The following is a 24,122-nucleotide window of genomic DNA, read 5'->3' as shown; positions in this document are numbered from 1 at the left end:
CCTCAGAGTTAGGGCTGCCTATCGGCACACTACAGGCTCATGCAGCTCTACTCGTTTTTTTCACATGGGTACTGAAGATCCTCACACTCACACAGTAAGCAGTTTTATCCACTGCTCCATCTTCCCAGTTTTTCTTTGTTCTGTTTCTTTTTGTTAATTGTTGAATTTTTTTCCCCTGTAGTACTGGGGGTGGAGCTCAGGGCCCCTTGCATGCTAGGTCAAGTGTTCAATCTACCACTGAGCTGGAAAATTCTATCCACATTTTTGGTTTTGTTTCAGAATTACTGTTCAAGCTTTCCTATCTCCAAATTTCAACAACTCTAGAAGAAGTTTACCAAAACTTCAATTCATAGGGGTTAGCGCTCAACTCTACAATACTTTAACCAGATAACTAAACTGACTTTAAGCAAAAGAGGCCTTGATGACTTAGGTGTTTTATCTTCTCAAGTGTCCTTATCACGTGTCAACACTCTTTCCAACTATGAACAACTTTCTTTTCTTGGAAATCTTTCTCCTGTTTCCCCACCAAACTCCCCCATTTGACCACCCACTATGGCCTCAAAGGCACCTGTCATGGCCATTCACTAATCCCTCCTGGGAACTGGCTTCTATGTGAGCAGAGAAATAAACTCCTTGGTGAATATTCAAGTCTGTCCAGCTTTCCCGGCAAATTCTTTACCATGGAATTGGCATTGATGTGCAAGGGTAAACCTCTCAGCAGAATTCTAAATCCAGATATATTAACTATGAAAACAAAAATAAACTCAGCCTCAGTGTGCCCAAATACAACCGCTAGCTAAGTCAAGAGTCAAGACACTGTCTATATATACAAGAAGTTATCTTTTTCACTGTTGAAAAACACCAGCTGTGGGCTAGGTACACAGCTTTATGGTAGAACACCTTAGATACTGAGGGCCCCAAGTTTAATCCAAAGAACCAACGAATAAAAACAGCAAGAATGTGCTGGGTGTGGTGGTTTACACCTTTAATACCAGGCTTGGATAGGAGAGAATCTGAGTTCAAGGCCAGCCTGATCTACAAAATGAGTTTCAAGACAGCCAGGGCTACACAGAGAAATTCTCTCAAAAAACTAAAACCAAACCAAATCAAACAAAACAACAACAAAAACACTACAGCAAGAACAACTTCATGTTTATAAAATTATCCAGTACTTTCTGGTTTTAACCCTAAGATTCCTCCATATCCTCAATCATTTTCTGAGAAATTTTCCACTCTAAAATTACAGCAGCTGGCTCCATACAACATGGCCACCAGTGCTTTATCTGACAATGGACAAGAAATCGATCGAGGGGTAACCCTGGTTAAGAAGTCATGTGTGGGGCTGGAGAGAAGGCTCAGCGGTTAAGAGCACTGACTTCTCTACCAGAAGCGCCGAATTCAATTCCCAACACCCACATAGACAGCTTACAGCTGTCTGTAACTCCAGTTCCAGAGGACCCAACACCCTTACCCAGATATACATGTAGGCAAAACACCAATGTACATAAATAAAATTTTTAAAAAGTCAGACGGTGGTGGCACATACCTTTAATCCCAGCACTTGGGAGGCAAAGGCGGGAGGAGCTCTGTGAGTCTAAGACCAGCCTGGTCTACCCACAAACGCTAGTTCCAGGACAGGCACCAAAGCTAAACAGAGAAACCCTGTCTCAAAAAACCAAAATGAATGAATGATTGAATGAATACATACATACATAGAATTGATGTGCATGAGCTGTTGGCGGTGACTGTTCATTCATACCCAGCTGCCCAGAGCCGAAATAATTACTCAGAAACTATATTATTTGCAATACTGTTTGGCCAATAGCTTAAGTATATTTCTAGCTTTGTGAGTTTGAGGCCAGCCTGGTCTACAAGAGCTAGTTCCAGGACAGGCTCTAAAGCTACAAAGCAATCCAGTCTCTAAAACAAACAAACAAAAAATCAAATTTTGAGGTGCACTTTCAACTAACTCCACCAAGTTTTTTGACTCAATCTTTGTAAACCAGATTACCAAACTGTATGACAGAAAATTATAAATGAGTATGGGGTGGTATAAGACTTGTGTTGGGGATCCAGCCCAGTGAGAAAGAGATACCTAGCCTAAAAAAAGGGCCTGGGGTCAACATCACAAATGCAAACGCTGTGGGATGTCCTTCTTTGTAGGTGTTACTTTTATTGGTTGATAAAGTTACTCTTAGCAGAGTAAAGCCAAGCAGGAAATCTGAATAAAGATATTTAGAGAGATTAAGCGCAGTCAAAGAGACACCATGTAGCTGCCAAAGAAGAAAGACTCCGAACCTTATCAGTAGGCCACAGCCTTGTGGAGCTACACAAATTAATAGAAATGGGTTAATTTAAGATGTAAGAGCTAGCTAGGAATATGCCTAAGCTATTGGCAAACAGTGTTGTAATTAATATGGTTTCTGTACAATTATTTGGGCCTGGGCAGCTGGGAAACCAACGTGCAGTTTCCTTCTACATGCAAGCATATAAACCTATCAGAGCAGGAGCAATAGTTCAGTGGTTAAGAGCATATAAACCTATCAAAGCATATAAACCTATCAAAGCAGGAGCAATAGTTCAGCGGTTAAGAGCTCGTGCTGCACAATCATGACCTCATTTCAAATCAGAATGAGTGTGTGTGTGTGTACGCATGCAAAATGCCTGATCTAACTCCAGATCTAACACCCTCCCCTGCGTGTGTCCAGTGTACACGAAGCTACACACACAAGCTCATACATTCACAGAGAAATATCCACACAAATAAACAAGTCTTTAAAGGGGGCAGAGGTATCTGGAGAGATGGCTCAGCATGTAAGGGTGATTGCTACCAAGCTTGACAAACTGAAACCCACAAGGTAGAAAGAGAGAAACAATCCTGAAAGCCATCGTCTAACACACACACACACACACACACACACACACACACACACAGTCTACATTGGAATTGACACCAATAAAATGACTTTACAAATCTCTAAATGGATCATGGATTAATAAAAGCAGCTATGGAACATTATTCACTAACCTTAAAAGTTAAAAGATATCAACTTTTTCATAGTAATCAGTCAAAAAATCCTTAATAAAATTTTGTTTTCACATTCTAAGTTCACAGTAAAACTGGTAGACAGAGACTCATGTGGTCCCCAGCAGCATGAGCAAAGTCTCCCTGAGTGAGCGGTTTTCAAAAAGAAAAACACATCCCCTCTGGAAACAAACCAAGACAGTACCTTAGCAAAGAGTAGTTTCAAAATACCCACCCCGACTGTAACGCAGCCCAGCTGCGCACACTGACCGACCTTCGGCCCGCTGACACTTACCATATAACACCCAACAAGGAAAGCAGCATTCGCTTGTTTTCTCTGATCGGTGCCAGTGAAGTGGATAATTCTCTTCCTCAGCATCGTAATGGACTGCACCAAAACAAACTGCTGTTAGTCTTCTCTTGACCACTTAAAGCTTCCTAAATTCTACATCTCACACGCAGAAGTAATCTAGATATCAGAACTTCCCAGAAGAACCCCGATGCCCTGAAATCTCAGGTGCCTTCCCATGAGACCTGCGGTGACATTAGAATGACTTAAGGGAGAAAGGGAACTGCCTACAGGACAGGCCAACCTCCCGGTCATTTCAGAAAGCTGGGAATAAAGCCGAGAACTCTTTTTTGTTGTTGTTTGTTTTGGTTTGATTTTTGGTTTTTCGAGACAGGGTTTCACTGTAGCTTTGGGGCCTGTCCTGGAACTAGCTCTGTAGACCAGGCTGACCTCTTAACTCACAGAGATCTGCCTATCTTGCTGCTTTTGAAAAAGACCTGGGTTTGATTCCCAGCACCCACATGGCAGCTCATGTCTGTCTGTTAATTCCAGTCCCAGGAGATCCAATGTACTCCTCTGAAATCCAAGGGCACTGCATACACACACACGAAAAATACTTATAAAGTAAAAAAAAACAAAATTTTTTTGAAAAAATTAATCTCTAGTCTTAAAGCCAGTAAATTAAAAGGATATGCAGAACAAAGACAATTCATGAGCCAGCAGCTGAAAGGCCTCTTCTTAATTTATGAAAACTAAGTGTACACTGGGGATCTGTGTATGTTTCTCTATGCATGTTACACTTCGACAGAAAGTTAAAAAGAAGAGGAAGTCATCATCACCCAGCAAGTCCCCAGGGGCACTTCACGAACGTGAGATGTACCAAGGCTAGAACAGAGAGGGGCTTAGCTCAGCTGGAAAGCCCTGCCTGTCTGCCTGTTCCAGTGCCTCTGCCGTTCATGTGTGCTATTTTCTCTCCTAGTGATTTACATAAACTTAGGAACCTAAATCTACTAAAACCAAAACCAAAACCCAGTCAGTTGTTGGCAGCACAGGCACCCGACTCATCTAGGACTCTCTGAATCACACCAGCTAAACGGCCAGTGAGTTTTCAGACAGGCTGGTGCTCAACTTTTCAGGGCTTCTAGCAAGTCATTAGAAAGGAATGCACTCATTTCTGGTGGACACAATAAGTCTCCAACAGGCTAGGCATGAAGGTGTGTGCACAGGTGCACACATGCAGACTTACTCTTTCAAAACTAAAGCCAATGACAATAGTTGGAAGGAGAGGGGATTATATTTAGCCTCTCGGTCCTGTGGGAACAAAAGACTGCCTGTGACAAGTGGAAAAGGGGAGAGGGACCCAAAGAAAGAAGGCCACAGGTGTTTACTTTGCTATTTAAGAGAGCCTAGGAAGAAATCTACTCTTGTGTCTGAATGTGTAGTGAATACAGTTGATGCTCAGGAGGAGAAATGTCTCCTTTGCTCAAACTTGTAACAATATTAAGCAAAAATAAATGTTTTTTTTGCATTGTTCTATGGTAGGTAACCCATTGATAAGTTTTTGTTTTTAATTACTGATAACAAATTCAGTATTTCCTACTTGACAGTTTATAATGACTAGTTACTTTTTTAAAATTTGAGACACAGCCTCACTATGTAGTCCTGAAACTCACTCTATGTCAATTATACTGGTCACAAACTCACAGAGATCAACCTGCCTCTGCCTCCCATGTGCTGAGATCAAAGCATGCACCATCAAGCCCAGCTAGGTACTCCTGAAGTATCTGATCAGTAATTCAAAGTTTTTAAATGAAGGAATGGGGTTTGTGTTCACACTGTGCTCTCAGGGAGGCAGCTGAGGACAGGTAAATGACCTTTGTTTCTCTCCCTTCCCATTAGATGTGTAAAGGATCCAAGTTGAGGAGCAACCCATGCCACAGTCCATGAGTTTCCAGCTCAGAGAGAGAAACCAGGCTCTGCTTTCCCGGCCATGCATCAGCTTCACTTTGAGGGGAAGGTGGGAAGAATGATGGCCAAAGCAAGGGAAATTCTTCTCTTGTCCCAGCTTCAGCTCCCATTAGGTCAGACAAAAAGGGACCTAGTTAACTAACTGCCTTTCACTGAGGATCCTAAACCCAAACCAGAATCAAGATAATCCAAGCATAACCTACTCTAGGAACCGAGTTACGTGTGTTAGCATTCACGAGGGGATGCAGACACTGCTAGACCAGTCTGGGTTACATATAAGTATGTCTCAAAACCCAGAAAAAACTCTAGGAAAAAAAATGCATGCAGTAGTTGTTTAGAAAAAATCATTTTATTATTATTACTTAATAAAAATAAAGTATATACTCTAAATACTACTACAATGAGACACAAGACCTTTTTATGAGATAGACTCTCACAAGGCAGATCAGGCTAAATAATCTCATACAGTGACTATATACCAGTGAACTCACAGCAATCCCCCAGAGTATGAGATTACAAGGTGCATTCTACCACACTGCTAAAACGTTTAGTATGTCCTCAAGACACACTTCAGTAGAAAACTCGTTTCTTGGTAAGCCCTTTATGTTTTGTGAAGATAAGATCTTTCTGTCTAGCACAGGCTTGCCTTGAACTTGGGACCCCCCACCACCTGAATGCTCATATGTCCAGCATGTGCACCAGCACACCTGGTCTGAAACTGTTTTGGTTTTGTAAGAGGAAGCGTTCCTTCAAATTTTGAATTTTTTAAACACTTTTTAAAAAGGAGCCGAGTCTCCTCTGCTTTACTCTAAAATGCTGCTGAGTGATCACCTCAGTCAACCTTGACTTAAAAGATTTACCTTGAGCTTCTTATTTATCTTGCAACAATATCTGTAAACCATTGCCAGATTGAGCGGTCCAAAATCCGCGTAGAAGCTTTAAAAAAATGGACAGAAACAAGTATGAATTAGCTGTTGTGAACGTAAAAACAAGCTGCTAAAAACAAGTTACGGCAAGAGGGCCTCCACCAACCCAAATCAACTCTAAGGCCCTGTCCTACTAACGCTAACAGAAGGAACATTCTGGTAACCAACACCTGTTTAAATAGGCAATGCATGGGGTAGAGTTGCACCTCATTGGTGGAGAAAGCTCAGCTAGCATGCACCAGGCCTTGCAGCCCCTCCCCAACACACACCCCAGAGGTGCTGACTAACTCTAACCTCAATTATGAAAACTGTTCTTGCACACATTTTCCATTAGCAAATCCAGTATCTTACATATTCATATTTCACATAGCTCTGCGGTGCAAACTACGGCAGTATCAAATCTCAGTGTATAAATGGAAGTTCTCAAAGATCTATTTTATTACCAAGATTTGAAACAGCACCCAGCTGTAAGTGAGCATCAGATATAGGAGTCTCCGAGGCTCTGTCCTCTGTGCTCACATCAGGAGATTCCTCAGAACACAGTTTGAAAGTTTCTGTCTTTCAAGGGGCAATACTTACTTCTCATACTCAAGTTCATTATCTATGCTGAAATAATGCTCGTTTGACGCACTCTTTGGTCTGCTGTAGAGAATGGCAAAACAAAGGCGATCTGAAATGGAAAAATTGCAATGTTCCTTCCTTCGTGCTCTTAAAAGTGTCCCAAGTCAAGACCCAATTCTTTTCTGATGAATTAAAAGATGGAAGTTGGTTTTTTTCTAAATTGATTTTGTGTGTCCATGCCCACCCCACATTTCACATAGGAAAGATAACAAGGTTTAATTTTCTAGTTAGCGTGAACCCACCCCCACTCCGTGGTGATGGAAAAGGTGACAATGCAAAATTTCTAAACAGTCTCTTTTGGTGAATAACAATAAATAAGCAAATGTTTTTAAAGAAGGAATGCCTTAATCTGTCAGTTCCTACAGTGGTTGCAGGGATACTGTTTTGCCTTCTGAAGTAACTAGACTAAGGAATCTTGGGAAATACAACATGCATTTGAAGGCTAGCCTGCAGCCAAGCATCAGGTTTATGAGGACATCGTGAAAAGACATGCAGCAGGAAACAAACCTTTTAAAAGTAGAAACAAATAATTTTTCAATATTGCTGATTATACCAATACAACACAAGGTGTGTTTACCCAATTCTTTGCACAGATGCGTATTTTTTTTTTTAATTTTGGAATCGTGGCTTTGAGTTTCTTACGGTTACTGTTAAAACCGAAGCAGTGGGAGGCCAGACTGGGATGGCATCTGTTGCATGAATGCAGAATGCCATGGAGTTCAGCAAGAAGGGCGGTAAAACCCAAAGGCTCCACCCTTACCCCCAACCCCCAGAAAAGGGCACTATCTCACAGTAATTAGATGCCTACACTCAAACATGGCAAAAATCAAGGACAGCCTTTGAAATATATATACTATTTTCAACCAACTTATTAGGGGTAAGAAACAACACAAGCTGGCACATGCTTTTCCCCAAACAGCAATTTAAACTTTTCTTTTCCATTTGCACCTCCACTCTTAGAGCCGCTGCATATCGTCCTAGTAAACGCAACTACAAACTCCCAGCAACTGCATTCAAACGAGTGACGGGGCTTAGTCCTTTCCAACCACAAATGACCTTTGATGCGCGGCGCTCAGTGCCTGGGATTTCAGTAGCTTCCAAGCGTGGGTGGAGAGGGTGTAGGGCACAGAGGTCATAAGCACACTAAGGTGTCGGTTAGCCCCAAAGCCACTAGCCCCAGAGGGGAGGCCAGTTGGGACTCTGGGGCAGCAGATCGCTCCTCTAGCCAGCCCGAACCCTACCCTGCCCTGAGCACTCACCTCGGATCACCTCGGCCACCCAAGGGGTCCCTGGGCCCTCCCGGCTCATGACTCCAAAGCATCTGGAAGGCAGGACAAGAGAAGGACCTGGCGGGTCCGGGGATGACCGGCCACGGGAAAAAGAATGCAAGGGCGACCACACCCCCGAAGTTTAAAAAACAGTGAAGTTTAAAGGGCCTCGCCCATGCACTGGCACGGCGACGCCCTGGCGGGTGACAAGCAGCAGACTGGGAGCCAACCCCGGAAGTCCAAACTCTGGGACGTCCCCGGGGTGGCCAGGGGCCAGTGTCCTGCAAAAGGGCCCAGCCCACGGGTACGCGCGACTAAGGGTCAAATGCCCTGCAAAAAGAGAGACCTGGCCCACAGGCATACGCAATTAGGGCCAGCTGTCCAGTAAAGGAGGCGACCAGACAAACAGGAGCGTGTGCCCAGTTGTCTTGCAAAATGCGCGACTCAGTTAGCTCAAGGTACACAGGAACAATTCAAAACCCGCCATCTCGCACAATCCAGGCACGCGTGAAGAAGGATTTGGAGCCAGGCCTACAGCCTCCGCCACAGGCTCGGGATTCCCGCCCACCACCGCCTCCCCCGCCTCCCACCCGTCGCCCGCCACCCCCACTACCACGAGGGGGCGCTGTGCGACCCACAAAGCTGAGCGCCACCGCTTGGACCAGACAGGCCTGCAGAAAGGCTCCGCAATAAACTGTAAATAAAGCACGGTGAGTTTAGCCTGCTGGAGTTGGGCTCCTCTCATTTGGAAGACGGAGGTAGAAGGAAAAATCAAGAGTTCAAGGTTAGTCTCACCTAAAGAAAACTCAAGGCCAACCTAAGTTGAGAGTCTCTCTCAATGAATAGGTGTTAAGAAGCTTAGCAGGTAAAGGTGCTTACTCCTCAAAGATTCAAGCCCAATGACCCGAGTTTAATGCCCAAACCCCCCATAATGGTGGAAAGGCCTACAAAGTTATCCTCTGACCTCCCACAGGTCATGTGCACACACTATTTTTTAAATTAAAGATAAAATCCTTTCAGCCTTGTGTGACTCCTGTATATGCCCACTGACTGACCCAGAGACGAGAAAATGATGACTATCCTTTAAAGCGAGGGGCCCTGAAACTTCACGGGGGTGGGGTGGGGGGGCCGGGTCAGCCCGGCATGTCTCACACGCTCTCTGATTATGTGAAAAACTCCAGTTCATATTCTAGTTTCAGCTGGAGATGCGGTTCAATGATACACTGTCTAGGCACAAAGCCCGAATTTGATCCCTAGCACCACATAAAACCGCATGGTACCCCACAGCTGTAATCTCAGCTCTTGAAAAGTAGAATTGGCTGGGCGGTGATGGCGCCCGCCTAAAGCACTTGGGAAGCAGCGGCAGGCGGATCTCTGTGAGTTCGAGGCCAGCCTGGTCTACAAACTGAGTTCCAGGGCAGTCTCGAAAGCTACTGAGAAACCCTGTCTCGAAAAACCGAAAGAAAAGAAAAACCAGAAAAGTGGAATCAGGGGAAGGTGGAGTTCAAGGTCATCTTTAGCTACAGAAGTTCGAGGCCAGCCTGGGAGACAGAAAACCCATCTCAAAAACAAACAAGACCTTCGTTTCAGGTAAAGGTGTAGCCCAGTGCTCCAGTGCTGTGCTGCTTAGCAGCAAAAGGCCCATGGCTTCATTACCAACACACACGCGTGCGTACACACACACACACACAGAGAGAGAGAGAGAGAGCGCGCGCCTAGGAAGACTATTATTTTAGGGAGCTGGTTACCACGCAGTCCCCTCCCATCAAGTTCCTGGCTATGAAGTACCAGTTGAGTGGTACTAATACCAAGAATAACAATCTTATACAAGAGATATCGGAGTCTGCCCAAAGAGAACCTGATCTCTGAGTATGACCACAGCCAAGGGTGAGGGTGTTATCAAACTCCCTCTACTCAAGATTTTTCAGAAATGGATGTTAAAAAAGAGAATCTCCACCGAGGAGTTGCCTTCATCATACTGGCCTGTGGTAGACTGATGCAGAAGGCCCACCTCGGTGTGGGTGATGCCATCCCTAGGCAGATGGTCCTCAGTTGTATAAGAAAGCAGGCTGCGTAAGTCCTAACAACAAGCCAATAAGCAGAGCTCCTCCATGGTCTCTGGCTTCAGGTTCCTCCCCTGACTTCTCTTAGTGATAAAATTTGAACTGAGAGTTTTCAGCTAAAATTAACCCTTTCCTTCCCAAGTTGCTTCTGGCCATGGTATTAATCACAGCAATAAAAGTCTGACTACAACTGACTCAGTGTGGTCAGAGAGCAGGTCCCATGCATACCCAGGAGGCACAGTGGGCAGAGCTGACCCAGAGAGAAGTCACACACAGGCACGTTAGCCAGATGGATGCTCATCTATGGTTATGAGCCAGGAACTTAACATTCTTATCTTTCTATTTAAGTAATTTCATCAGAGGGGATTTACCTCTATATTTACCTGATTTCAAAGGGAAAATTTGCCCTAAGGAATATTTTCAATATACTTCACTGAAGGCCTTCTTAAAGTTGTTTTTTTGTGTGTTTGTTTTTTTTTTGTTTGTTTTGTTCTTTGCCGAAGACCACTTTGCCCATGGAATTTTTTATATTAACCTAGGTAAAACACGGGTGTATGAAATAGGCATGCAAATCACGAGGAAACTTATTTTCACGCACTTCTTTGGCACACATGTGGACTTTACCACTAAGGCTAAACCGAAGTGGCCAGCTGGACGGACGTGCTGCTTGTTTTCACACAAACAATGAATTTCGGGGCGAATATCTGATAATGCAGGACACAAAGCATCTTCAAGATTTTTTCAGAATTCAACATTTTGACTTTACAATCATCAGTGCTTGAGAACACATGCAACTTTTACATAAACATATAGTACAAAATGTCATAGATACGTTTATAAAGTCATTTCAGAAACTGTCTCAATTCTGTCCCAATCTCAATGCAAAACTCATTCAAACATTTTAGTTTGTCTAACAAACTCAAGTCAGCAATTTTTAAAATCAAATATTTTACTATAACACAACCCAAAGATAGATTATCTGACACATACATGCTGAGGTGGCAGCGGGAAGGATGACCAAAGTCTCTGCCTTCGATAATTAAACTGAATGTCTGTGAGAGAAGAGAACTTATGTGCAGCAAACCATGCAATCTAAGAGGTGTCCCAGGGAGCGCTGGTTAAAGCTGCACAGAGACATGCACAGTAGAAACCGCTATGTTGTGTTTCAAAACCAAGGATGCAGGGCTGGAGAGATGGCTCAGTGGTTAAGAGCATTGCCTGCTCTTCCAAAGGTCCTGAGTTCAATTCCCAGCAACCACATGGTGGCTCACAACCATCTGTAATGAGGTCTGGTGCCCTCTTCTGGCCTGCAGACATACAAGCAGAAAGAATATTGTATACATAATAAATAAATAAATATTTAAAAAAAAAAAAACCAAGGATGCAGTGAGGCTGCCCAGGCAACACCACCAGCAAGGGCTGCCAGGGACACCTCATGGCCACTCTGGTTTGATTCTGAATGAGTATTTGCTCACTGTACACTTTAGAAGTTTTTTACTATTACCATTTTTTAGCTACCTGAACATTCAGCTACCCAGCTCTACACGGGGCTGCACCTCACAGATTGGGAAACTGAACCTCTTTATAAGAAGCAGGGAGGCAGAGGCAGGTGGATAGTGAGTTCGAGGACAGCCTGGTCTACAAAGTGATTTCCAGGACAGCCAGGGTTGTCTTACACAGAGAAACTCTGTCTCTAAAAACCAAAAACAAACAAACAAACAAACAAACAAACAAGAAAACCACTGGCTATTCTTCCAGAGGTCCTGAGTTCAATTCTCAGGAACCACAAGGAGGCTCACAACCCTATGTAATGAGATTTGGTGCCCTCTTCTGGCTCGTAAGCATACATTCAGGCAGAACATTGTATATATAATAAACAAATCTTAAATAAATAAAAATTAAAGAATTCTGACTACCTTAGACTTGTGAAACAAAATGTTCTATGTTGAACACAATGAAGGATAATGTTAACCTAATTATCTCAAGATCATAAATAATAAAGTATACTGCACCTAAAACTAGGGAAGCAATGAGGTGAGAACGAGGTTCAATGGAGAGAGCACTTGTCGAGTGCGCAGGAAGCCTGGGGTTAGCTCCCTGGCACTGCCTAAAACTGATGTGGGCAGCGATGGCAGGGTTATCCTCAGCTGCAGTCAAAGTCTAGGTTACAGAGACCCTGACCCCTAAAGATTTGCCAGATAACACATTAAGGATAGTAAAAAAAAAAATTTAAGATTCTTTAAATAGTATTATTATGCTGGGCATGGTGACACGTCTTTAATCTCAGCATCTGGGAAGCAGAGGCAAGTGGATCGCTCTGAGTCTGAGGCCAGCCTAGTTCCAGGACAGCCAGAACTACATAACAGAAAGAACTGTCCCAAACTAAGATAATAAAAATATGATTTTTACTTATTTTCAGTCAAACTGTTTGCTCAGAATAATAATAAGAGGAATAGAAAATTCTAAACAAAATAGGGACTGGGGTGCTGAGGTCTTCACAAAGGAAAGGTCACAGAAACCAGGTGCTCTCTGTGGGGAGGGGCAGTGAGTGGAAGGGATTAGGCAGGTGAACCACCGCTGAACTACACCCCTGGGGACTTCTACTTTCCTTAGGATCATCTGCCCTTCCTGACAAGTAAACCACATTTTATTTATTATTTAAAAGGTGAACTAGGGGCTGGGGAGATGGCGCAGTGGTTGAGAGACTGACTGCTCTTCCAGAGAGGCTGGGTTCGATTCCCAGCACCCACATGGCAGCTCACAACTGTCTCTAAATCCAGTTCCAGGGGATCTGACACCTTCACACCAATGCACATAAAATAAAGTTACATAAATCATAAAAAAAAGTCTTTAAAAATTTTTTAAAAATAAAATGTGAACTGGATTAAGAATAAGGAGAAAGAGCAGTTCCTGCAGCTGTCGGCACAGCCCTCTGCAGAGATGGTGCCTGTGCCTATCCGCCTGTCCGCTGCTCTGGTGCCCAGCGAGCTTACAGGTCTCTCAGTTCTAGTTTCTAACTGGAGCTGGGCTTTCCTGCCACTCTGGAGGCCCTTTGGAGAACTCCCCAGCACCAAGCTTCTCAGCCCCAGGGAAACACAACAGGCACTTAACCAACACCTGTTTAACGACCCGAAGGAAATACAAGTGAAGCTGAACAAAAGGGACCCTAGGAGTCCATCCTGGTCTAAGCACCCGACTAGGGAATCTTGGCATCCAGCATCTAATGATGCCCGGGCACCCCAACTTCACCACGGGGAGTGTTACCATTTTGGTAGAAACTAAAAAGTATTCTAAAGAGACACTGAGCCCCTCCTTTTGGCTATCAGACTATACACTCCAAGAAACTGGGATTTCCCCAGAAATTCCATGTTGAGAAAAGGGAGAGACTGAAGTCTGAGGCCAACCAGAGGAGGAACTTTCTGGGAACTGCACTGCCTTTTGGGAGAAACTGGAGCCTAGACTGAAGGGACTCTCTGCCAGCTCAGGCACGGCAAAATGGCTCTGGCAGGCCTGGCCCTTCTCCTCCATTCCCTCTGCCTGGCTAAAAACAGATTACATTCCTGAAGCTAGCTACCAAGGTCTGCTTCCTTATTTGGCCTCTTCTTCCGCCAGAGGCTGACTACCAAAATCCATCTATTAAAGTTCAGCTATCAAAAACTCTCTTTGGCTTCCCCTAATTAGCATGCCCAATCAAAATTTAAGGCCTCATCCTAACACCGAGTATCCCATTTACCTTTATAAAACTGCCAACTGTCTATGGGCTACGCCCTCCCCCCCCACCGACACACACACACACACACACACACACACACACACACCCCAGGAAAAACACCCTTGTCTCTCTTGTCCCTCTCCCTCATCCTCTATCTCCTGACTCTGTCTCCTCTGGGGCAAATCTCCTTTGTGCTGAGAATTTGGTCTTGGGTGTCTTGTGCCTTCACAGAGAATGATGGCATTAGTGACCAGACCTCAACCAGTCTTGCGTAGCTAAGCATACCTTGGGCCTGGTCTCATGTAGCCCTGGCTGGCCTACTAGAACTTGCTAAGTAGTAGAACAAGCTGGTCTGGAACTCACAGAGTACCGGATTCTGCCTTCAGAGTGCTGGGATAAAAGATGTGTGCTTCTGTATCAAACTTGGACCCCAATTACACCTAAATTTTACATCAAAACTCTAGAACATGGACTGGGGGACAGGGCACATGGATCTCTTTGTTTATTCCCCTTCTCAATGTGGCCCCACTGAATAAATTTCTTTTTCTATTTTTCACTAGGCCTCATTTGTTTAATTCGCTTACTGAGAACAGGTGGTCAAGGCAGGCTTCTTAGGGCTGCCAGAACCCAGACCCTGAACCTAATAAATAAGGAAACAGCAGAAAGCATCAAGAGAGACAAACCAACTGTGCTACATCATTTGGTTTGTGCCATCTGGGTAAATCAAAGCTCTGACCCCACAGAACCAACCACCTTATGCAGTCAGAACTGACGCTGCTGGAGCTAAGGAAAAAGACTTTCTTTTGTTTTTTGACACAGAGACTCATGTAGTACAGGCTGGCTCAACCTGATCTTGGATTTCTGATGTTCCTGTCTCAGCCTTGCCAGTGCTGTGTACAGGCATGCACCACTTTGACAGGCTGATGTGGTGCTAAGGACAGAATTCCAGGCTTTGTGCACACTAGGCAAGCGTGACTGATGCCCTCTCCTCGCTCGGTCCTGATTACTGCATCACAGCGTGACTCCTGTGAGCGCCTGGTGGCAGTAATTAAGTTCCACATCCAACTACCGATTCTGGATCAGATGGCATGAACAATTTGGAAAAAAAAAAAAAAGGAAAAAGGAAAGAAAAAACAAGGTGCAGTGGGAGCAATGAAGCCCATGCATGTGAGCTTCCCCTCAGCTCTGCACCTTCCAGAGGACACAATGCCAAGTAGAGCAGAAGGGACTAGATGGGGTGCCCAGCAAGGACCCAGACAGCGAAGCAATGCTGTTCCGTCAGGCATCCCCACCTTTACTTACAGGTCAACTTAATTACAGCTGATTTCCCTGTGGTGTCGTTTAGCTCCAGCCACAGTAGCTGTGCTGCACACGGACCTGGCATCGGCTCCACAGGAAGTGGGAAGCCAGAGGCTCTTAAGACAAGCTATGTGCATGCTTTGGAGGGCAAAATCCTCTGCATATATTTTTCAAGTTAATGTGACAATGTGGACGGAGTCATCCCGTGTGAAACACTTTTGACAGACAGCCAACAATCCCCAAGAGACCATCTATTCAAATAATATTAGACTTCAGAGTTGAGGATGCCATGACACACCCCACCCACAGATTCACAACAAAAAAATGTAATTAACTTTTAAAAAGAATAAACATGAAAAATCTGTGTATATGGTACTAGGAACGGAGCCCAGAGTCTTGTGCATGTTAAACAGGTGCTCTATCCACAGCCCTCTTTATTCTGAGGCAGGGTCACACGTGGTTAACCTGCAGCCCTCCTGTCCCCATTACTGCTCCCAAGCTTGTCCCTGAAAACACTCTAATATTTCCAAATTATTAGGGGCAGTTTTGCCTTTTTGAATGATCTCCAGGCAGCACCATCAAGTGTGACCAGAAGTCTCCATAAACTCTGAAACACATGATGTGTGAAGAACCCAGAATACTAACTGCACCCCTAGTTCAGGGAACAGGCTCAAAATGGTAGGTAGGACGAGAAGCTCTAATCTAGGAAATTCTAAAGCTGCCAACTGATATTCAGTAGACTAAGGAAAAATTATCTCTCATGCTTCCAAAGTCAAGACTTTAGTCTCTGAATGCGGATACCAGGAGAAAGCTTCAGTTTTGTTCAATGACAGGTCTGCCAGAGTGAGCAGTTTTATTTTCCGTGGACTAAGAATGCATTCTTCCCAAAGGAAACACGTTGTTGTGCAAGGCTTTGGTAAGTAAGAGAATGCAACCCAGAAGGTGGAAGGCAGTGTTCAGTTACTAAATCACATCCTGTAAACCACGGCATCCCTACTTTCCAGGCATATAACTTCATACAAGCCTGTCACACAGTCAATCCAAGTCCCGAGCAGTTCGACCTGCAGGGTATATATCTTGCATTAGTCCCAGGAAGGCCTTGTTAGAAGACAGACTTAAAGTTGGCTTCATACACTTGTGCACACTCCATTTAGCTGAGAACAAAGAGTTCCTGGAAATGGAACTTGACTCTGAGTCGGCTGAGTCTCCATGGAGACCCATTCCTGGCATTGCACCTCGGCAATGGTTTGGTTCTTCCAGTCTCACCACATTCACCACAGTCAAGATCTGCCTTCTCACCACCTTCTGGATGTTCCTGACACAACTGCTAATAGAAGCTTCAAGCAGCAGTAATGTTTACAAGACTCCCGCCGGAAGACCTCGCCTCAGGGATGCTGGTCTCACTGATGACGTCTGATCTTTCAACCCAGCTCACCAACTTTGTCCCAGTAAAGCAAAGGTTTCACCTCAGTGGCTGTGGTCTTGTTAATCACAGCTGACTCTTCGGCCACAATGGACACAATCCAGACTCTTTTTTTCCCCTCTCTCCTACCCGCTCAACTCACTGTTGTATAACATATCCTCCCAGACTGAAACATTCAATCCTGCAGGGAAGCTAAAAAAAAAAAAAAAAGGGTGAAAGCTCGGCACACGCCTTTTATCCCAGCAACCAGGAGGCAGAGTCAGGCAATCTCCGAGTCAGAGGCCAGCATGGTTTACGGAGGGAGTTCCAGATCTGGGACTAAACAGAGAACCCCTGTCTCAATCAAAACCACCAAACTCAGGAAGGTAAGAAACTCAAAATAACTTCAGGCAGCTCCTGAAACTGACCAGATTCACTAGGCCCCTCTCCACTAGAGTAAACAAGAGCTGAAAGATCCTCTCAGACAAAGAGAAGCCAAGCTGCGAAGACAACTTTCACACAGGCAAAGCTGCAAAGACAGAAACCACATAGGCTGCCCAGAAGCAGCAGAAACTAGCCTGACAGCCTGAAGGAGATTTAGACCAACTGAGGCACCTGGAAAGGGAACTCTCCAAACTGTTAGCTGCCCACAGGCCATGCTTGTGTGAGCTCACCCATGTTAGGGTGGGGGCTTTGGCGAGGCAGCGATCTTCAAGTAATTTCTGCTCAAGTACTTTGATGCCCTCCAACCAACGGAAGCAGTCTAACGTAACGATAACACCAGCCCCTTTTGCAACCCCTGACTGTTTATTAATAGCTGGAAAATCCACCAATCCCTGAGCTTAAAATCCCACCAGCCCCCCACCCTGGAACCCCACCCCTCCCCAAGAAACCCTGTAAAAGCCTGCCTTCCACTCAGTTCCCTGTTGCCTCTGCCCAGAGCAGGGGCAGCTACCCTCTGGAGTTTTTCCCTTCTGTGAGGTTTGTTGCAGTGTGACTTTATGGTATTCCTTGGCTCCCAACTCCCAGGAAATCTTTCTCCTCAGAGCTACAACACTTACAGCCATATTCTTGAGAGGAACTGACGATTCCATAAACAGCCCCGGTCATCTTTACACCTTTCTGAACCTTCAGGAGACAGGCTCCACCATCTGCACCTCTCTCAACATCACCTTCCAGGTTCCTAAAGAACGCCTTTAATCCCAGCACTCGGGAGGCAGAGGCAGGCGGATCTTTGTGAGTTCGAGACCAGCCTGGTCTACAGAGCTAGTTCCAGGACAGGCTCCAAAGCCACAGAGAAACCCTGTCTCGAAAAACCAAAAAAAAAAAAAAAAAAAAAAAAAAAAGAACAACAGTTCACTGAACTCCAACCATTCAATGCTCTTCTAGTCTAAAGGTCCACAACCTTCCCCCCAAAAACACGGTCAGGTGTGTCACAGCAACCACCTACTTTCCAGTACCAATTGTGTCCTCGTTTGCTCTCTGTTGCTCTGATAACACCATGACTGGAAACAACTTGGAGGAAAAGGGCTTTATTTCAACATACAGACTATCACAGAGGGTTGTTGAGGCAGCACCTGGAGGGAGGAACTAGACAGAGACTGTGGAAGAAAGCAGCTATGGCTTACTCTCCATGCTCACATTTAGCCACCTTTCTTATGTCTATCAGAATCGCCTGAGTCGGAGTGGCACCCCCCACAGTGGCCTGTGCCCTCCCACATAGACCATCAATCACTAATCAGACTTGCTTGCAGCCAATCTAATGGAGACATTTTTCTTAGTTGAGGTTCCCTCTTCTCAGAAGACTCTAGCTTGTGTCAAGCTGATGGGGTTTAAAAGAGAAAACAAAACAAAACAACAACAACAAAAAAAGCAGACCCAGCACACATGTGTCTTTGAAAAAAAGTCTTGTTAGGTTTCCATCGTCAACATCCAGCCTGGTATTCTCCCATTAGCCCAAAAATGCCAACTAGCCAGACACGACACAATGATTGTTCTAATTTTAAAAAAGCGCCACGCGAGAAAGACACCATGCAACACATCTCATGTGGAGAGGCTTTTATTAGGGGAAAGGGAACGTAAAAGAGGGGGGAGACTGGTCTCTGGGGACAGGAGCAGCAGAAGAGCAGAGAGGTAGTGGGGGAGAGATAGGGGGGAGGTGGGCAGGGCCCTCTTAAAAGGGAACTTAGTGAACAGGCACAGAAGGTGCTCTTAGTGGCTGCAGCTGAGGAAGTATCCTGTCAGGACCCCAAGGTCAGTACAGTACAGGTGCCTGAATACTAACAGTGACAATATCACATTTGCTGGGGCAGAGGGTGCAATAAGTTAAAGCTTCACAATAAAAAACAGGAAGGGAAAACCTTAACTACATAACTATCTGAAGCAAGCACTTTAAGAACCTCATCCAGGGGCTGGCATTTTGGCTCAGGAGTGAGTGCAAGCTTAGATATATAAGAACCTGAGCTTCTAGTACTACCAGCAAATAAATAAATAAATAATTTTTAAAAATCGGGAGTGGTAGAACAAGTAGATGAACAAGGGTCAACCTCAGCTAGGTTGAGCTACGTAGTGAGTTCAAGGCTAGCCTGAGCTACACGAGGCCTTCTCAGAAGAGAAAAGCCTAACAACCCCTCCTGATTTCCAGCTCAATTCAATTGCATCAACATTCCTTTCAAGGCTTTCTCTACCTAGGAGACTGCTTGGCCCAACCTGACAGTCCCTGAAAACTCTGCCACAAGTAGCCCTCGGGCAATGACTGTGTCACCCACCGATTTATAAACATAAGAGGCCTGTACACTCTGGTAACTGCAGGCTAGCACCCAAATTGGCTTCCAGGTCTCTACAGCAACAACTTGATAGACAATGGCACTGGGTTCAGCTCTACACAAGCCTGCTTATTTTCAGTAGACTTCTTCAAAGACAATGTAATTGCAACAAAGCAACATTTGCCAAGGGTTTTGTGTTTACAAAAATGGCCTTATTAAAAATTACTCAAAGCATAAATCTCCTATTTCATGCTTGTTTCATTAGCTCAGAAACTAAAATTAGAACAATATCCAAGATTAAGAACGGCCCCTGCACAAAGTCGACCGACTTGAAAACAAACTAACAGAAAACAGTATTCCTATAAGGGTGAGGGGTGATGGGTACTGAACCTGGGGATTAAAGTATGCTGTTAAATACCATCTAGTGACACTTTCAGGGCCTATATATCATTTAAAAATGATTCTTAACTCAAAGCTTCAATTTAAAAATTTAAAGAAGCATGCCTGCAACCCCAGCACTAGAAAGGCTGAGGCAGGAGAATTATGATTTTAAAAGCCAGTCTAGGCTATATAAGTGATGCCTTATCTCAAAATAATAATAATAGTAGTAGTAATAATAATAATAATAATAATAATAATGAAGACCAAGATACAGTATATGTTACTTTTCAAAATATTTCACACCTTCATTTTGGAAATTATCAAAACTTTCTGCTTAAGGAAAAATTCCTAGGGTAATACATCTGTACTCCCAGCACTCAAGTAGAGGCAGAAGGATCAGAAATTCAAGGCCATACTTGACTACTAAATTTGAAGCTAGCCTGGTCACATGAACTGTCTCAAAAATTAAATGAGTGAATAAATAAATAAAATCAGTTCCTGTTTGCTCTAGAGGGGAAGTAAGACAATCTTTAGAGTCAGCTGCCAAGCCTGGCTGTCTGGGTTTGATCCAAGACTAGCAGGGCAGGGGATAGCTGAGTGCATGGTGTATATGTGTGTGTTTAGTGTGTGAGTGCATGTGTGTATATGTGTATTTAGTTTGTGAGTGCATGTGTGTATTCGTGTGTATTTAGTGTGAGTGCATGGGTGTATGTGTGTATTTAGTGTGTGAGTGCATGTGTGTATTCGTGTGTGTTTAGTGTGTGAGTGCATGTGTGTATGTGTGTGTATTTAGTGTGTGAGTGCATGTGTGTATATGTGTATATTTAGTGTGTGAGTGCATGTGTGTATTTGTGTGTATTTAGTGTGTGAGTGCATGTGTGTATTCATGTGTGTTTAGTGCGTGAGTGCATGTGTATATGTGTGTATTTAGTGTGTGAGTGCATGTGTATATTCGTGTGTATTTAGTGTGAGTGCATGTGTGTATTCATGTGTGTTTAGTGTGTGAGTACATGTGTATTCGTGTGTATTTAGTGTGTGAGTGCATGTGTGTATATGTGTATATTTAGTGTGTGAGTGCATGTGTGTATTTGTATGTATTTAGTGTGTGAGTGCATGTGTGTATTCATGTGTGTTTAGTGCGTGAGTGCATGTGTATGTGTGTATTTAGTGTGAGTGCATGTGTATATTCGTGTGTATTTAGTGTGAGTGCATGTGTGTATTCATGTGTGTTTAGTGTGTGAGTACATGTGTATTCATGTGTATTTAGTGTGTGAGTGCATGTGTGTATGTGTGTATTTAGTGTGTGAGTGCATGTGTGTATGTGTGTATTTAGTGTGTGAGTGCATGTGTGTATTCATGTGTGTTTAGTGTGTGAGTGCATGTGTATATGTGTGTATTTAGTGTGTGAGTGCATGTGTGTATTTAGTGTGAGTGCATGGGTGTATGTATTTAGTGTGTGAGTGCATGTGTGTATTCGTGTGTATTTAGTGTGTAAGAGCATGTGTGTATGTGTGTATTTAGTGTGAGTGCATGTGTGTATATGTGTGTATTTAGTGTGTAAGAGCATGTGTGTATGTGTGTATTTAGTGTGTGAGAGCATGTGTGTATGTGTGTATTTAGTGTGTGAGAGCATGTGTGTATGTGTGTATTTAGTGTGTGAGAGCATGTGTGTATGTATGTATTTAGTGTGTGAGTGCGGGTGTGTATATGCTCACATGTACACACACACACTAAATCATCATAATAAAAATGTTTACTTGGGTATGGTGGCACACACCTTCAATCCCAGCACTCAGGAGCCAGAGGTAGGTGGAGCTCTGTGAATTTGAGGCTAGCTTGATCTACAAAGCAAGTTCCAGGCCAGCCAAGGCTATATAGTGAGACCCTGTCTCAAAAAAACTCCCCCATCCCTCCACAAACAGGGTTTCTCTGAGTAACAATCCCCGATGTCCTGGAACTAGCTCTTGTGGACCAGGCTGGCCTCGAATTCACAGTGATCCACGGTCTCTGCCTCCCGAGTGCTGGGATTAAAGGCATGCGCCACTGCCAGGCTCAAAAAACCTTTTTTTTTTTTTTTTTTTGGTTTTTCGAGACAGGGTTTCTCTGTGGCTTTGGAGCCTGTCCTGGAACTAGCTCTGTAGACCAGGCTGGTCTCGAACTCACAGAGATCCGCCTGCCTCTGCCTCCCGAGTGCTGGGATTAAAGGCGTGCGCCACCACGACAGAGAGAGGAGCAGGGAGGGAGGGAGAGGGAGAGAAAGGAAGCCTGAAAATCCTACTCAAACTTCCAGGTATCCCATCATCCCAAGGCATCCACTGCACACAGCAAGAGCAGCACCAGGCCACACCTCATCCTTTCTAGCTCCCTTGCTGAGTCTCTGCTGCAGCTCTCCCTGCAGCCAGTGCAAGGATGAAAATGGAAAATACATTCAAGTGTGTCTTGATTGAATTTGTGCTTTAGGCCCTTTCAGTTTCAATGATATTAAAATGAGAACACATTAACAGTGGAGTTAAAAATCCATGCTTAGCTGTGTCCCTGGCTTTATAAACTAAGCCTGGCTGATATTTCAGTATCAAAAGGGAGAAATGCATGTTAAGATGCTCCAGTTCCATGTATGCGGCACTTCCAACAAACCACTTAGACGGTATTTCAACAGTAAGTTCCAAATACAGTTTGAGAACATCTTCCATAAAGTTAACATGATTTTAATTCCATCACAATGCTTGTCAAAGCAATTCTCCTTCAGCACCCTAAAGGAATGTGAAACTTAGGGTGTTTTTCTGCTCAGCTACTGAAATAGTTAGCAATTTAATTAATATTTAGTGACTTCCACATAAGAGATCAAAAGCAACCTGGGGAGGAGAGGACTTATTTCGTCTTACATTCCCAGATGATAGTCTATCACTGAGGGAACTGAAGGCACAGACCTAAGGGCAAAATCTGAAACCATACAGTTGAGGCCAAATGACTAAAAATTTATTGCTCTCTTATTCAGACCTAAGGACACACTCTTCCACATCTAACAGTAACCAAGAAAATGCCCCACAGCCAGACAAGCCCACTAGCCAATCTGATGAAAGTAATTCCTCAATTAGGATTTCCTCTTTAGAGAAGACCTGTCTGGGAGCATGGGAGAGATTCCCTCTTTCAGATAACTCTAGCTTGTTTCTAACAAGAAAAAAACTAAAGCATAAACGAATAATTTTAAAGTAAAACATGCACACAGAAACACACACAAAGATACACTGAGCAGGAATGATCAAGGGACATAAAACTGTCTCAAACTGGTACTTTAAAGAGGAAAGCTACATGGTTAAGTCCTTGTTACCTGTCCTCACTGAGATGACCAAGAATCCACTGCTCTCTGTGTGCTATTATAAATCTTCTAGTCCTCTGCCCCCTCCCCTCAGTAACACTTGGTTCAACTCCTTGCTCATAGCAATTGCGCAATAAATCCTTATTAAATAGATATTTTATTTAATTCCATAGAATAATTCATACAGATGAGCAAAATGCAGAGAATGATTCAGCGGAGATGGTTCTAAAATAGGGAGCTTTGCAGAATTTGAAATTCGTAAACGATATTAAAGAATTATGGATTGGGTATAAAAAGATCAATGTCATAAACTGCACAGCAGAGCTGAGAATAATTTCACTTCCAAATGAGAACCTGAAGGAACAACAAATTCCAGTGACATCAGGAACAAGATGTTTTGCTTCTGTGAAGAGCAGGCTGCCAACAGAATTTTAATGGGATAAAAGTGAACTACCTGGAAAATGGAGTCAGCGAGTGATGTGGTCTAGTATTAATTCCATCCCAGCTTCCTCTGCTTTCCAGACAAAGGGACTAAATCTGATTGGTGAACATAGCATCCTCCAGAACTGCCCCTGTGGAATATATACAATACTAAGAACGGTACAGGGCTGGAGAGATGGCTCAGAAATTAAGAGCACTGGCTGCTCTTGCAGAGAACCTACACTCAATTTCCAGCACCCACATGACAACTCACAACCATCTGCAACTCCAGTTGAGGAGATCTGGTGGCCTTTTCTTGCTTTCTCGGGCATCCCACACATATGGTCCACTTACATGCAGACAAAACATTCATACAGATAAAATTATATATATATATATATATAAAGAAAAAGTGAATAATTGAAATATATGCTACTTATTGTATGTATGAGATCACTCTCTCCTTATTTGAACACTCGAAAATCAAAATAAATTAAAATATTTAAAATTTTTAAATAAAACAGAGAATGACTTCTGCTGTAGCTCTGCAGCTCCAAGGCAGAGGACCTGCCAATCACACATGAGGCCCTGGGACTGAACCCTAGCATCCAGCTTGATTCCCTGTCTGAACCCAAAACAGAACATAAAAGCACTTCCCGAGCCCCAA

General features: G+C 43.9%; 1 protein-coding gene across 11 annotated transcripts in view; it reads right to left on the bottom strand.

Moving 5' to 3' along the window:
* Positions 1–24,122, bottom strand: part of LOC121453499 (dual specificity protein phosphatase CDC14B-like) — a 75,726-nt gene that overhangs the window by 41,417 nt on the left and 10,187 nt on the right. For 7 of the 11 annotated variants that reach the window (XR_005975018.1, XR_005975019.1, XM_041660323.1 and 4 more), the window contains exons 2-4: positions 6,788–6,878; positions 6,143–6,218; positions 3,321–3,413 (exon numbers count right to left, since the gene is read on the bottom strand). Coding sequence is in view for 9 of the 11 variants with exons in the window: in XM_041660323.1 (XP_041516257.1) it covers positions 3,321–3,413; positions 6,143–6,218; positions 6,788–6,878 (260 nt within the window). In the remaining 2 variants the exon portion in view is untranslated. Of the gene's footprint in view, positions 1–3,320; positions 3,414–6,142; positions 6,219–6,787; positions 6,879–8,088; positions 8,320–24,122 lie in introns of those variants that run through there. The other 4 variants (XM_041660328.1, XM_041660325.1, XM_041660326.1 and 1 more) reach the window with 2 other exon arrangements.

The sequence above is a fragment of the Microtus oregoni genome, unplaced genomic scaffold, assembly GCF_018167655.1.
Source record: "Microtus oregoni isolate MIOR12 unplaced genomic scaffold, Mior012 000011F_ref0000422, whole genome shotgun sequence".
NCBI lineage: Eukaryota > Metazoa > Chordata > Mammalia > Rodentia > Cricetidae > Microtus > Microtus oregoni.
The sequence above is the reverse complement of the archived record's forward strand: the minus strand, read 5'-3'. Positions and strand labels throughout refer to the sequence as shown.